Consider the following 14,453-nt stretch of genomic DNA (forward strand, 5'->3'; position numbering starts at 1 on the left):
AGCAATGCCCAGTAGGAAGGCTGAGCTAGGTATCCCACTATAACAGACGGGCACATACATACATACATACATACATACATACATACAGGCACGCACACACACACGACACATACACACATACAGACACAAGAAACATATACATACAAAGACAAGACACACATACATAGACACATATATACAGACAGACACACGACACATACAAAGACACACATACATACAGACACACACAAGACATACATACAAAGACACATACACACACACACACAAGACATACATACAAAGACACATACACACACACACACACACACACAAACAAGACATACATACAAAGACAAGACACACATATATACAGACACACACACACAAGACACATACATAAGACACACATACAGACACACACAAGACATACATACAAAGACACATACACAAACAAACACACATTATATTTAAGTCACCCTCCTGTCTCCTACCTTTAAGGTGCAGGAGGGTGACTTTCCCTGGGGTCCAGTGGTGGCTCAGGTGGATGGGAGTCAGAGTTCCACTCTGACTCCCTCCTCCTCCTTCCTCCCGCGCGGGCTCTCAGTATGCTGGGAGGAGTGACCGGGGAATCACCTCCTCCCAGCAGAGATGATGTCCTCACAGGGGGCCCAGTCGCGCTGTTAAAGCGCCCAGCGCTGACCGGGCCCCCTCACAATCCACATCCATCGGGTGGCCCTGATAGGCCAACTCGCGCTTGCAGGACTTCTCGCGGGCGGCTCCCTTCCTATGGAATAGCCTGCCTACCGCCATCAGACTCTCCCCTAGTCCCCTAGTCTTGCATCTTTTAAGAAGTGCCTTAAAACCCATCTCTTTAGGAAAGCATATGGCCTCCAAGACTAACCCTTACCTCAGATACCTGTCTCTTGCCCTCTCCTAAAGGGCAGTCCACCTTATTTGATTGCAAATTCCTGTCCTAATGTGTTTTACACCCACCTCCTATAGAATGTAAGCTCGATCGAGCAGGGTCCTCTTCAACCTATTGTTCCTGTAAGTTTATTTGTAATTGTCCTATTTATAGTTAAATCCCTTCTCATAATATTGTAAAGCGCTACGGAATCTGTTGGCGCTATATAAATTGCTATAATAATAATAATAATAATAAGCATGGGCCATCTGATGGACCCCTCCATATGCGGCCTTGGGCCGGGGCCGCAAGTGGTGATGGTGGTACCCGGTCACAGGGGTACCGCCGGCTCGCACGCGCCCGCCCGCTCACCCAATCTGTAAAAAAATTAGAAAATCCCTACCGCCCACCTGGAATCATGAAACGCCCACTAGTGGGCGGTAGGGACCAGGTTGACGACCCAGGCTGCAGAGTTATTTTGATTAAAAAGAAATTCCCTCCCTCCATCCACCCCCACTCCCACCCTCCATCCCTCACTGGGTCAAAGCACAAGCATATGATCTGAGCCAGTGAAAAGGTCTTATCAAATTCTTTTCTATGAAAGCATTCGATTGGACCTCCCAAGGGCAGTGGTGAAGTCAGAAGGGGCATCTAAAGCAGCATTGTTTGTTGCTGGATTCCAGATAAAAGGACACTCCAGACTCTGAAAGTACTTTAGCTTGCTGAAAAGCTTTATGCATGAAGAGTGCTTCCTCCTTTTTCATTTAGCAAAAAGTGCAGATTTGAATAGAAATTGGCACTTTTATAAATTAAAATGGTTACATCGCCTTGGTTTTCAAGCAGACAACAGATCATGTTACTTCCTGGTTTGGTTAGCTCAGTAGAGCTTAATTTAACAGGCAGACATTGCCCAGAGCACCGGCCTTGCAAAGACTTCTCTTTGAGCTGCATGGGGAAATCTGTGATTGGACATCCACAAAAAGTCTGTGCAGGGATAGAAGGGAACGATTTGAAAAGTCTGCAGACAGGAAAACTGCAAACTGTTTTTAAATATACCCCCAATAAAAATGTATCATTAAATACATGCAGGTTTTCATTTGGGGAATATCTACCAAACAGTGATTTTTTATTAATTTTGTTTTTGGGCGATGGAGTTTCCCATTAAGTATATTCTGCTTTTTGCAGGCTTTAAAAGGGGGACCTAATGAGTAGCCTGCAATATAAAAAAAACAATCAAGCCATTGCTTAAAAAGGGTCAGAGTAACCCTTTAATATATATTGTGTCCTATTGTGTTTTATACCCCCACATCCTATAGACTGTAAGCTCGTTTGAGCAGGTTCCTCTTCAACCTATCAGTCTTGTAAGTTTTCTTGTAATTGTCCTATTTATAGTTAAATCCCCCCACTTATAATATTGTAAAGTGCTACGGAATCTGTTGGCGCTATATAAATAATAATAATAATAATAATAATAATAATAACCTCCTATAGACTGTAAGCTAATTTGAGCAGGTTCCTCTTCAACCTATCGTTCCTGTAAGTTTTCTTGTAATTGTCCTATTTATTGTTAAATACTGTATAATATTGTAAAAGCGCTACGGAATCTGTTGGCACTATATAAATGGCGATACTACTAATAATAATAATATTAATGTATATATGAAGTGGCGTGGGAAAGTGGATTGAGGAAACTAGGCATGTTGGCAGCATTATTATTTTAATTTTATTATTTATATAGCGCCATCAGATTCCATAGCGCTGTACAATGGAATTGCAGCAAGGAGGGTAAATGTGGCCCTGTTTATAAGTTGTTGTTGTTTTTTTTTTTAAAGTAACTTGTAATATGCTTGCACATTACATAAGTAAGAGGATAATTACTGTTGCACAACAAAGTAAAAACTTAAAAACTGTTCTTCTTGTTAAGACATAATTTAAATGATACGTGAAGCAGTTAATAAGTCATCATTAGTGTGTTTTAGATCATTAGGAATAACAGCAGCAAAGTTTGGAAGCCTGTCACCCTAAACACCCTATCACCCCAGAGGGTTATCACTCAAGAGTTGAAGTGACCCGTGGGGAGCAGGAAACAAGACAGAGAACGAGTAAAAGGATGTTGGGTGAATGAGGAGGTCAGAAGCTGGATAAGGAAGGGGGGGGGGGGGGGGGTCTAGAGGCTGAATCAGGAAGGAGAGGAGGTCTAGAAGCTGGATAAGGAAGGAGGAGGAGGTCCAGAGGCTGAATAAGGAAGGAGGAGGAGGTCCAGAGGCTGGATACGTGAGGAGGAGGAGGTGCGGGGGCTGGATAAGGAAGGATGAGGTTAGACAGAATCTGCCACACACTGGCTGCAGGGGAGGTGAGAGGGAAACACGGAGAACCTCATTACTAGTGACACTTGAAGCAGAGAGGGCAGAGAGGGTCACACAGTTTACTCTTGGGGACATCCCCCTTTACATGCTGTGCAGTGGACGTTGCAGGAGTTGTGTCTTCCAGTTCCTTTTTGACTACTTCCTGGGGAATGATGGAGCATGCCTTCCCTTCCTACAGCCGGAGCCCTGTCTGGGATGAAGTGGTGGGTATACGATGACTGCAGCCCTGGCACCGGGTTAGAGGGAGGTGGGGGATAAACTGGCGAAGCCTGTACATTGGGGAGCTGGGCACTGCTTGACTCGGTAACTATCTGGGGCATTCTCTAGGACCGTGGCTGACATTGTCCTTGTCACATGCATAGTGGGCACTTTACTACTCCGAGCACCTAGTAAGTGTCAGCTGGGGGTGGGGGGCACAGATATAACCCTGTCATGTATAAAGCGGCTATTTGTATGTTATTAAGACATAACTGAGGGAGCCTGTTTATACGGAACTTTAATCTGCCACCTACGGGAAATACATTCCCAAACTCATAACATAAATGAGAGCTCATATTTAGACCTACTAGTACCTATTCATGCTATTTTTAGAGCAATTTTGTGCAGGATCAGAAATTACAAGTCCTGACTGGCAGTCTATACAAACAGTAGACAGCCCAGATGTCTGCAGGCAGATGTGAAGATTTATAAATGCTTTTTGTGTTCTTAAAGGGGTACATTCATTCCAGATACTGAGATTTAAACTCAACTGTCTCCACTGAAGGGACCTCTAACCCCCTTGGAACACACTGTTTTGCCTTTAGAACTCTGATGGTCCTTGTGGAAATGGCTGAAGTGTTCCATCTATTTATGGCATTAAAATTACATTTTAAAAGGGTTGTTTAGATGACATCTTGATATCGTTTACAGAAAAAAAAAAGCTACTCTCGTGTGTAACACAGGCAGTTTGAAACAGTCAAAGCTTTAGTTTAATAGGTCTGTTTTTTTTTTTTTTTTTACAAGAAAATGTGCTCCCTATACGACTTTGGCTGCTCGTACTGGCCTGACACTGAAGGCACTAAACTTGCACATGATGTACAATGGATCTATTCACAAACAGGGATTGTAGTGAACTATATAACAATTACACATATTAGGTCAAAATTGGTGCAATGGAAGAAAAAAAAAAATTCGTCTGCTTTTTTAATTCGTTATACTTGCCTGCAGTTTGTTATTTTAGCATAATTCAGTCTTGTGAATAAACCTTTGGCCTTAGTCATTTTTAGACGGATGCTTGTCAAAAACATTATTTTGCAAGAAAACAATTAGCTCAAATGTCATAATTCTGAGGTTTCTTCATGGACTCAGTGTGAAATTGGCCATGTCAAAATCTAGGTCAACTCGTTCCTGCTTCTTGCATGTTCCAAAATTAGGACATAACTGAGTAGTTAGATTGGAAGGAGCAGAGAGATGAGGAAGGATACATTTCAGGACTGGCTTGCCAAACATAGGCACCTAGTGGAAGATTCAACAATTCAAGTAAATTCGTGAATCTAATGAAACTATTTTAATTTATTTGTTGTCTTGTACCAATCTTCAAGCCTTAAGCTTAATGAGCTATAATAGCAATTTTGGAATTGGGACAGAGATAAATCACAAGAGGGTCTTAGGACCATTAGTGTACCCATGTGATCACTATATTTGGTAGGTTTTAGTTCTGGTTTAACTAGGGCATGGATCTCAATTAAAGGCACAATTCCATCTAAATACATTTAAACAGCCTAATTTGGTACATGAGACAAGTTTCCAATTTCACAGTAAAGTAGTTTTTTTTGCTAAATCAGGATTTTTGTTTACATGTGTGCTACATCACTATACTAGGTTCATGGAGTTCAATGATTTGCTGATCCCAGAATTAGGTTTGCTAAAATGAATTTTCTTCATACTGCACGTGGTGTGCCTTGCATGGCAAAAACAATGGGAGGGGATAGCTGCTACCATAAAAAAATTAACTTTGTTGAGGGAAAATATGTGGGATTTTTTTTTTATTCTAACATTTTGTAATAAGTTAAAAAACAAAATTGTTTAGTTTAGATGGCCCCTAAACAGAGAATTTTTTTTTTTTTTTAAATTACATTCCCAAGTGATATGTATGTTTCCATTTTGGGTGGGGCAAACAATGTAAGCGCTGCATTTTCCCTTAGGGAATGTTTAATGTGCCTGTGGAAACTGGCGGTTGTATTTTTGTCAATTTGTGTTTGCCCCAGCGTGTAGGAATCCTAAAATGTAAGGAGTGGTGTTTGGGCATAGAATACTCGTATTTAAATATGTTTTGTGTTTTCCTTTTAAAGAGGAATTGTGACTTTTTAGGATTTTTAATATTACCGGTATTTACTTATCCCCTCTTTTTAACAAATACGTATTTGTGAGGCGTGAAAGATAAAATTAAATGTAGAATTTAAACCCTTTTTTATGCCTCCACATAAGCTTACGTTCAGTAATTGTTATAAGCTTGTAATCAGTGCAGAGAAAGCATACATAAAAGAGAAGAAGTTCAACTATGCTTATATTTTTCCTCCTCATTTGCAATATGTGCCTTGGTTGTGCCCTGGACTGAACTGCATTATGATGTAATTTGCCAAATCTCACAGCTGCATGATTTGGCTACAGAATGACGGGGCAGAATCAGATCATTAAAAGAATGATCGTCACAGATTATGTATCTGCCTCTGCTTATAGCGGCAAAGGGAGACAAAACACAGGATGGACCCCACGGAAGTGTGTAGGTAGGCCATAAGTGCACCGTCTGGAGCTGATTGATGCCTTTGCTCCAATTGCACGTGGAGCCCTGGCATTGCTCCTAATTCTGTTCCCTATTATTGGGCCTTGTTGCTGGCCATTAGCAGTAGCAAAGACACAAAGCTGACAATGAATTGTCCCCACAGCACTGTGGTGGCTGATTGTGGTTCCAGTTTGGTGTTTGACCCTACAATCTCCAGTCCTTTCAAAATGTGTAACTCTAACAATAATGTTAGGGTTAGTATTAGTTTTAACGTTTTGGTTATCTAGCTCAGATTAGGGTTAGTGTAAGTGTTAGGGTTAGCTAGTGTCGGCCTTCAATAACACCTGCATTATATTTATTATAAGAGAAACTGGAAAACATTGATACCCCCCCAATATCCTCCTTCCTCCCCCTACCCTTAAACACTAAGGTTTCTTTAAGTATATTGTACACAATTCACAAGAATGCATTTTGTATTAGAAAGGAAAGAGCTGAAAATGGTCTCCTGTGAGTAAATAAAAATATCGAAACTTCCCTGGCACTCAACTGGTTAAATCATTTTTGGTAGTCAAATGGTAGTCAAATGCTGAAGGAACATCTTTGTATAGAGAGATTAATCTTGTGTCACATTTTGCCTTCATGTTGCAGTGATTTTTCTTCTGACTTATATTATATTTGTGTACGGGATTATGGAAGGGGCGCACATTAAAACTGTGTGTAATTTAAATATATGAGAGTCGGTTGAGGTGTGCCGAAACCGACGTGAGGTTAGGCCTGCAAAAGAGGGCCCGCCTGGTTATGATGAACTGATAAGAGGGTGTGGTGGGAGGGGAACTTCCGGATCGACGAAGACAGGTGAGTGGGGACTAGTTAGCTTATATAGGGCTGTAAATCCCTCCCACAATTTCAGGCAAAAGCCTTCTATATATGTATCTCACATCATTAAAGGGGTATTTTAAACACCAAAATTGCCATTAGAGTTTACTAAAGGGGTTATGAGCAAAGTGTACCCCTGGGTTGTTTCAAAAAATTTTGAGCAGTTTGACAAAAAATAGTGCTGACCCTTGTGATCATACCTTATCACTGCCTGTCAAAGATGTACGGGCTAATGTTGAAATGCACGTCTGCATTAGCCTCCTGCAGGTGATGTACTGAGAGAGACACAGTTTATGTTATACAGCTCAGATTGTTTGACACAAACTGATGGGATGGTGCATTAGCTCTAGTGGATATATTACTTATAGGGTTCAAAGTGAATTTCACATTTAAAGCCAGAGTAGCCAAACTGAAAACATAGCTGACGTACACAAATTTTCTAGTTTACGTATTTGAATTCTCACTTTTGTAAATACACCATTTAATGGACTTCTAGGATAAAAAGGTTTAATTTTTATAGCACAGTGTGTTTACTTTGAGTTTTTTTAAGTGAACTTGAATCACACATGGGGACTTCTGCAGGCTATAACAGGCAATTAACCGAGCAGGAGATGTGAAATTCAAAGCGAAACACAGTACAAAAATAGAAGTAAAAAATAAAGCAATTACTTTTTTTTTTTTTTAACAAGTGTGTAAGGAGGCTGTGTGAGTCACAACAGGGGTAGGTTATTCTAGGGCTGCATAAACAAAATGATGTCAAGGGTTACACCAAGCACCATGAACACTTATTCTGTGTTTGCAGTGTTTTGATATGACACATTGTAGTCAGTGGCGTTGTATGTGTTTGTGGACTGTCTGTGGTGTTGTGTATGTTTGGACCGTCTGTAGTGCTGTAGTATACTGTGTGGGAGGTTTGCAGAAATGTTGTGCAGGCGACTCTTTAATGAACAAAACTTATTATACCCCTTTAGCTAAGAAGGGGGTGTAAATTTTTATTAACCCCCGGTGGCCCAGTGGTGGAACTTGCGGTCAGCACCTTTCACGGGTAGGAAACTCTTCTGTGAGTAAGAGTGTTGTCATGGTGATCTGTAGCAACTCTCTGAATCAATGAGAAGCACTGGATCACGGGGGAGAGTTCCCTGTGGTGTTTGCATCTGATGGAGGTGCAGACCACAGGCTGCCTTGCACTCTGGGTGCTGGGTCCCTCTGGCCCATTTGGGTCTGGCAGTCTCATATGCCAGGCAAAGGCACCCTCGGTGCCATAGATTGCCAACTGCAGTTATAAAGCATAGCATTTTGATGCAGGCCACCTATACGATTGCTAAAATCACTAATCAGGAAATTCCAGAGGAATTATTTGTGGGCAACATGACTACTTTTTATAAGCAAAATTAAACAGAGGCGTTGGCTCCTCAAATAAACAAGGCATAGTGAAATGCTACTGCAAAATGCTGTCCAGTCTTATCATTGTTTACATTGTATTGTCTTGTCCTTGTTGAGTGCTGACAGGTATAAAACACTAGCATTAACAAAGACTGCTCATACAAGGAAGTGTGGTTTATGGTATTAAGCATATGATGCAGCCAAAAATATACACAAAGCCTCCTACTAATAGACCAGGTTTCCCGTAAGCAGAAATAGAGAACTTGCTTTTGCTGGAATGAAACATCTATGAGACTTGCCATGCCAACTGCTACAAACCTTTTTGATATGTGCCAATACTAATACAGTTTAATATAAACCGCATAGGAATGGAGATCATACTTCTTGTTAAGGTGGAAGACTATATCTGAGAACTTAATTTCGCTGTCATTAACTAGTAATATATTTAGCTTACTTGCAGAGTTGTTCAGATTGTAGGGAATTCAACGTGGAACTGGGACCAAATAAGAACTTCTACAATTAGTGAGTGCTTAGTAAAATGTTTATACTAGACTGTATTAAAGCAGCTCTATCACTGTCTGGGGTCTTTAAATTATTTGATGGTGACATAGCCGCTGGGGATCTGGTGGTCATGGGGAGGCAGGGGAAGCCAGGATATACGTACCTGAGCCTGTCCCTTGTGGGCACCACCATCTTCTTCTGTCCTCTTCAGATCCTGATGCTTCAGCATTGAGGTCAGTGGAGGATCCATAGAAATAGCTTTTTTCCCCCAACAGCTAATTGCTGGGGGAAAATGACAAGCTTGACAAAAGGTAACTTCCCCTTTTGACAAGCTTGTCAACAACGGTATGAAAAACAGTGAGGCAAAATAATCCCTACTTTGTTTTAGTATATCTTTTGATTGGGTTGGAGTTTCTGTGAAATTCTAACACAGTTTATCTGAGTATTTCATAAAGATTCCATCATTATGAAATACTCATTTTTGGAGGACGGGTGACAGCGCTGTTTTAAACCCCTTAATGACACATGACAGAAATATTCCGTCATGATTCCCTTTTATTCCAGAAGTTGTGTCCTTAAGGGGTTAAGATACAATATGACTTTTTAGACATCATTGTGAATGTAATTCACATATGTCTTAAAAAAATGCATGTGGGTCTGTTACGTAGTTACCCACTCTTATATGTTATATATAATGAAGATCAAGATCAAGCCAAGGCACACGGAAGATCAAGATGGCGCCTATGTCTCCCTTCCCAGCTCAATCAGACACAGAGTCAGAGATGCTCTCACAACTGTGTGACAACTTACCTACATTGGAGAGGAAGAATTATAAAATGCTGCAGATCCTTACTTCGACTCTCCAGACAGACTTTTGGTCGATTGCCAATGACCTCCATACATATTTACAGGCCCCGGTGGACTGCACTGACTATAATGAATGCAAGTTGGAGGATCTATGCAGCACTCGTAACGAGGTGGTGGGCAGGATTGCCTCCCTGGATATATATACAGTAAGAGGGATCCCTGAGTCAGTTTCCAGTAAGGGTTTACCTGATTACTTATCATCCCTCTTTAAAGTAATGGTTACCGATTTCCAGGTGTCAGAATGGCAAATAGCTCAGACACATAGAATCTTGAAACCCAAGGGACTGCCTAAGGACTCAGTCTTAGATTTAATAGCGGGGCTTCACTACTATAAAACAAAAGACCCCTGGTCTGTTCGGGTGATGTTTTCAGACCTCTCAGCATCAACCATGGCCTAAAGAAGAGAGGGTAACTGTGGCCATCGCCAGCCAGGAATTTGCGTGCGAAGATACCGGCGGAGTTTAGGATTGGCCATCTGTTGAGCATGGATTCCAAAACTCCTAACTCAAACCAATCGAATCTTTCACTATTGTGAAGCAATTCACTCAACACCAAGCACACTCTTGCCTGCTCATGGATTGCTCACAATATGTCAACTTTTATCCTTTTACGAAGATGCGAACCAGTTTTAACCTACCCTCCAGAGATGTATCCCTACACTTTAAAGTACAAAATATATTTAACTCATTGGTGGTTCATGGCCCTAAGAAGATCGGAGATCACATCATTCAGCCTTCTGTACACAGGTCACATGAAAAACACCATACCGTTATCGACTTGTTATCGACTGATCCTACAGCTAGATTCAGAGGAAAAATTCTCGTGTATGCAACAATGTGAAAAAGAGTTGGGCAAAAACGTTTCACTGTCAGAATGGAAGAAAGCTATGCCTAATCTAAAAGAAAACTGATTTTACGTTGGTACATGGTCCGTCTGAGAATAGCACACATATACCAAACAAGATTGAAGCTCCGCAGCAGATGTGATGCCCAACATGACACTCTCTTGCATGTATTCTGGGACTGCCACCTTCTCCGGATATACTGGTCTGATATGCGAACTATGATTTATGACATCACCAAATTTAAGTTGCAAGTCCAACCTGAAAACCTTCTGCTCAATATGTTTTCCACATCCCTGAAAGGAACCATAAAGAGACTAATCTTGCATATTCTCACAACAGCAAGAACGAAGATAGTTAAACACTGGAAAAATAACTCTCCTCGATACAGCCCATCATAACTTTCCTGAAACATACCAGATATTTCAAAGAGATGGCACACAAACTGAATAATACTTTACTTAAATTCAAGAACATTTGGATAGCCTGGGATGAATTTCACCCGAACATCACTCAAGGATCCACTGGGGATCCACCATGTTCCAATGACCCTCTCCTTCCAGCTGTCCCTCCAACTATTGTCTCTCATCCTCTCTACTGGGGACTTAAATATTTCACCCACACCTCTTCTCTCCTTAATCTCTTTCTCTCTCTCTTCCTGCTCTTATTTTTCCCTCCGCTCTATAGCAGAGCAAACCCACCATACTTTCCACCATGTATGAGCAAATCTCACTGGATGACACCGATTGTAATGTAAATCAATACATCATTGTTTTATTAACACCTTGATGTATACTATGAACTGATTGTTATATTTTATTGGCTCCCATGTATCATGGTACTGCTGGTTTACATTTTTTAATAAAAACTTAATAATTGAAAAAAGAAAGTCCTTCACTTTTCAACCCTGAATGTCTGAAAAAAATCATATCATAAGGATGCTCCTGGCACCCATTTTTACAGCATACAGCACACATCATTCTAAGCTAGCTAAATCTGTATATATCTAGTCTAGGGTAAACCCCTTATGTTAGGATCTGCCAAAAAGGCTCATTTAGTAACCAATAACAGGCTGATACAATATATCATCAGTATGTGTGATTCACTTGCTTTTACTGGTTGATCAGTGTTGAATCCCTTTTGAATTCAACGAGTGCTCTGCTCGTAAATTCTACCAGCAACTAAATGGGATTGTAAGACTTGGGAAAAGACAAAGGTAATTTATATTACATTTTCTGCCAATTGGGAACTGCAGCAATGGCTCCAATCAGTGGAGACTCAATGCTGGCAAATTAGCAAATTTAACCAAATCATGCATATTGATACCATGAGCTTTTGCTTTGATAGGTGATAATTGTGTGTGGACACGTTTTATACAACCTTGTATTAGGGGTCAAGCTTTTCACTTGTAGATTGATACAAAATCAATGTTGTTTAGTCACCTTTATAAATTGTTATAAAACTTAGACTATTCCAAAGTTTGGGTGTATAGCAGCATGATACGAATGCAATAGAATGGCCATTTACTGATATAGGTTAGCTGCAGTTCTGGTATAGTTGCTTTTTTATAGAATTTTCGCATATAAGCATTCATTCTCGTCAGAGTATGGCATTGAAAAATAAACATTAGAAACTTAACATTACTTTTCTATTGTGGGTAAACAAGCATTTTGTGGGTGCTTCGCCCTCTTTCGAACGTGTGTAAGCCAGTGGGCGAGTATATGCCTGGTTCACCCTATCTTCCCAAACTTAGGGACTCAGATCTCGCTTTGTGACATTGTTCTTGCCTGAGGGTCTGGGTTGTGGGCACAGAGCCTAGGATGGCAGCATTGTCTCGGGGGGACTGGAGTGTAGGAGGGAATAAGCCTATGCAACTGGTTCGTGTGTGCTCTGCCCTGGGCACTTGTTCAGAGTCTGTGGACACTAAGTTTGGTCGGCTTAAGCTCCTTGTACCCTCATGCCAGAGTTTTGGCGGTTTTCCGTGCGCTCTGTTGGGGCTCCCTGGTCCAGGCGGCTGAGAAGTATATTTGGCGCATCTCCAAAAGCATATGTTTTATGTCCCCTTTGGTTGTGGAGTGTCAGGATCGGGACAGGGATCCAACACGCAGAGTACAAACAGGTACAGGGTACGTATACCGGACCTTAGAATGGCTGGACTAACGTAAGGAGTAAGCAAAGAATGGTCTAGAGACAAGCCGAGGTCGAGGGAACGAGAGAGCAGGTAAGCGAGAGACAAGCCGAGTCAAAGGGTAATAGAGGTAAGCGAGGAGAACAGACAAGCCGGGTCAAAACCAAAGAGACTGACAAATAACAAGAGCACTGAGTGACTAGACAAGCTAGAACCACGACAGGGCAATGAACCAATGTCGGAAGACCTATTTTATACCCTGGTCCCAAACAGGTAATCACGCCCCCGGCGAGTCCTCATTCGTGCTCAGGGCTTGATTGACAGGTCGGGTTGTCGTCATGACGTCGGCTACTGAGCGCCGCGTCATAAAAGGAAGTAGCTCCCTCGCGGCCGGCTTGTAAACGACCGGGGGAACCACGAGGAACGAGTGATTCAACCCTTTTGCGAGGAAGAACGTCCAAGTGTCTCACCTCCACAGAGGTAGAGACAACAGGTACCCTGACAGTACCCCCCCTCTCAGAAACGCCCACCGGGCGGAAGGAACCGGGACGAGAGGGAAAACGGGAGTGAAAAGCCCTGCGGAGGCGAGGCGCATGCACATCCTCCTGAGGTATCCAAGACCTCTCCTCAGGTCCATATCCCTTCCAATCAACCAGATATTGTAACTTCCCCCGAGAGATACGAGAATCGATGATGGAGTTGATTTCATACTCCTCCTGTCCCTCAACCTGAACAGGACGAGGAGAGGATACAGTGGAGGAAAACTTGTTACATACTAGGGGTTTCAACAAGGAGACATGAAAGGAGTTGGGAATGCGTAAGGCAGATGGAAGAGCCAGACGATATGCAACTGGGTTAATTCGAGTCAAGACCTTGTAAGGACCAATGTAACGAGGAGCGAATTTCATAGAAGGAACCTTCAAGCGAATGTTTTTGGTACTCAACCATACCCTATCGCCTGGAACAAAGACTGGAGCCGCCCTTCTATGTTTATCAGCGTGTTTCTTGAACAACATGGAATTATGTAGAAGAATTTGTCGAGTCTGATCCCACAATTTCCTCAAATTGGCAACATGAACATCAACCGACGGTACCCCTTGGGAAGGAGAAACCGAGGGAAGAATGGAGGGATGAAAGCCATAATTAATTAAAAAGGGGCTAGAACGAGTAGAATCACAAACGAGATTGTTGTGTGCGAACTCCGCCCAAGGAATCAGACCAACCCAATCGTCCTGGTGTTCGGAAACGAAACAACGCAAATATTGTTCAATCTTTTGATTAGTGCGTTCAGCAGCTCCGTTAGACTGGGGATGATAGGCAGAAGAGAAATTCAATTTGATGCCCATTTGAGAACAGAATGATTTCCAAAAACGGGAAACAAATTGGGAACCTCTATCGGAAACAATTTCGGAGGGTATCCCATGAAAACGAAAAATCTCTCTTGCGAATATCTCAGCCAATTCAGGAGAAGATGGAAGTTTAGGTAAGGGCACGAAATGAGCCATCTTCGTAAACCTGTCAACCACCGTGAGAATCACAGTCTGCTTTTTAGAAACAGGCAAATCGACAATGAAGTCCATAGCCAAACAGGTCCACGGTTTTTCGGGAATTTCCAAGGGATGCAAAAACCCACATGGAAGCGTCTGAGGTCGTTTAGTCTTCATACAGACCTCACATGCTTCGACGAAATCCCTAATATCTTTGCGTAATGAGGGCCACCAGAAATCTTTAGATATTAACGAACATGTCTTGCGAATGCCAGGGTGCCCAGCCACCTTACTGTTGTGAAAGCATTGTAACAGCTCCAGTTGGAGTTCAGCAGGAACAAAATACCGTGACTCAGGACT

At 41.9% G+C, this 14,453-nt stretch overlaps 1 protein-coding gene across 1 annotated transcript in view; it reads left to right on the top strand.

Moving 5' to 3' along the window:
• The first annotated feature begins 3,234 nt into the window (after window positions 1-3,234).
• DGKH (diacylglycerol kinase eta) overlaps window positions 3,235-14,453 on the top strand; it is a 228,624-nt gene continuing 217,405 nt past the window's right edge. The window contains exon 1 of the mRNA XM_063425971.1: window positions 3,235-3,452. Coding sequence (XP_063282041.1) covers window positions 3,399-3,452 — 54 coding nt within the window. The 5' untranslated portion in view covers window positions 3,235-3,398. The remainder of the gene's footprint in view (window positions 3,453-14,453) is intronic.

The sequence above is a fragment of the Pelobates fuscus genome, chromosome 1 (genome assembly GCF_036172605.1).
Source record: "Pelobates fuscus isolate aPelFus1 chromosome 1, aPelFus1.pri, whole genome shotgun sequence".
NCBI lineage: Eukaryota > Metazoa > Chordata > Amphibia > Anura > Pelobatidae > Pelobates > Pelobates fuscus.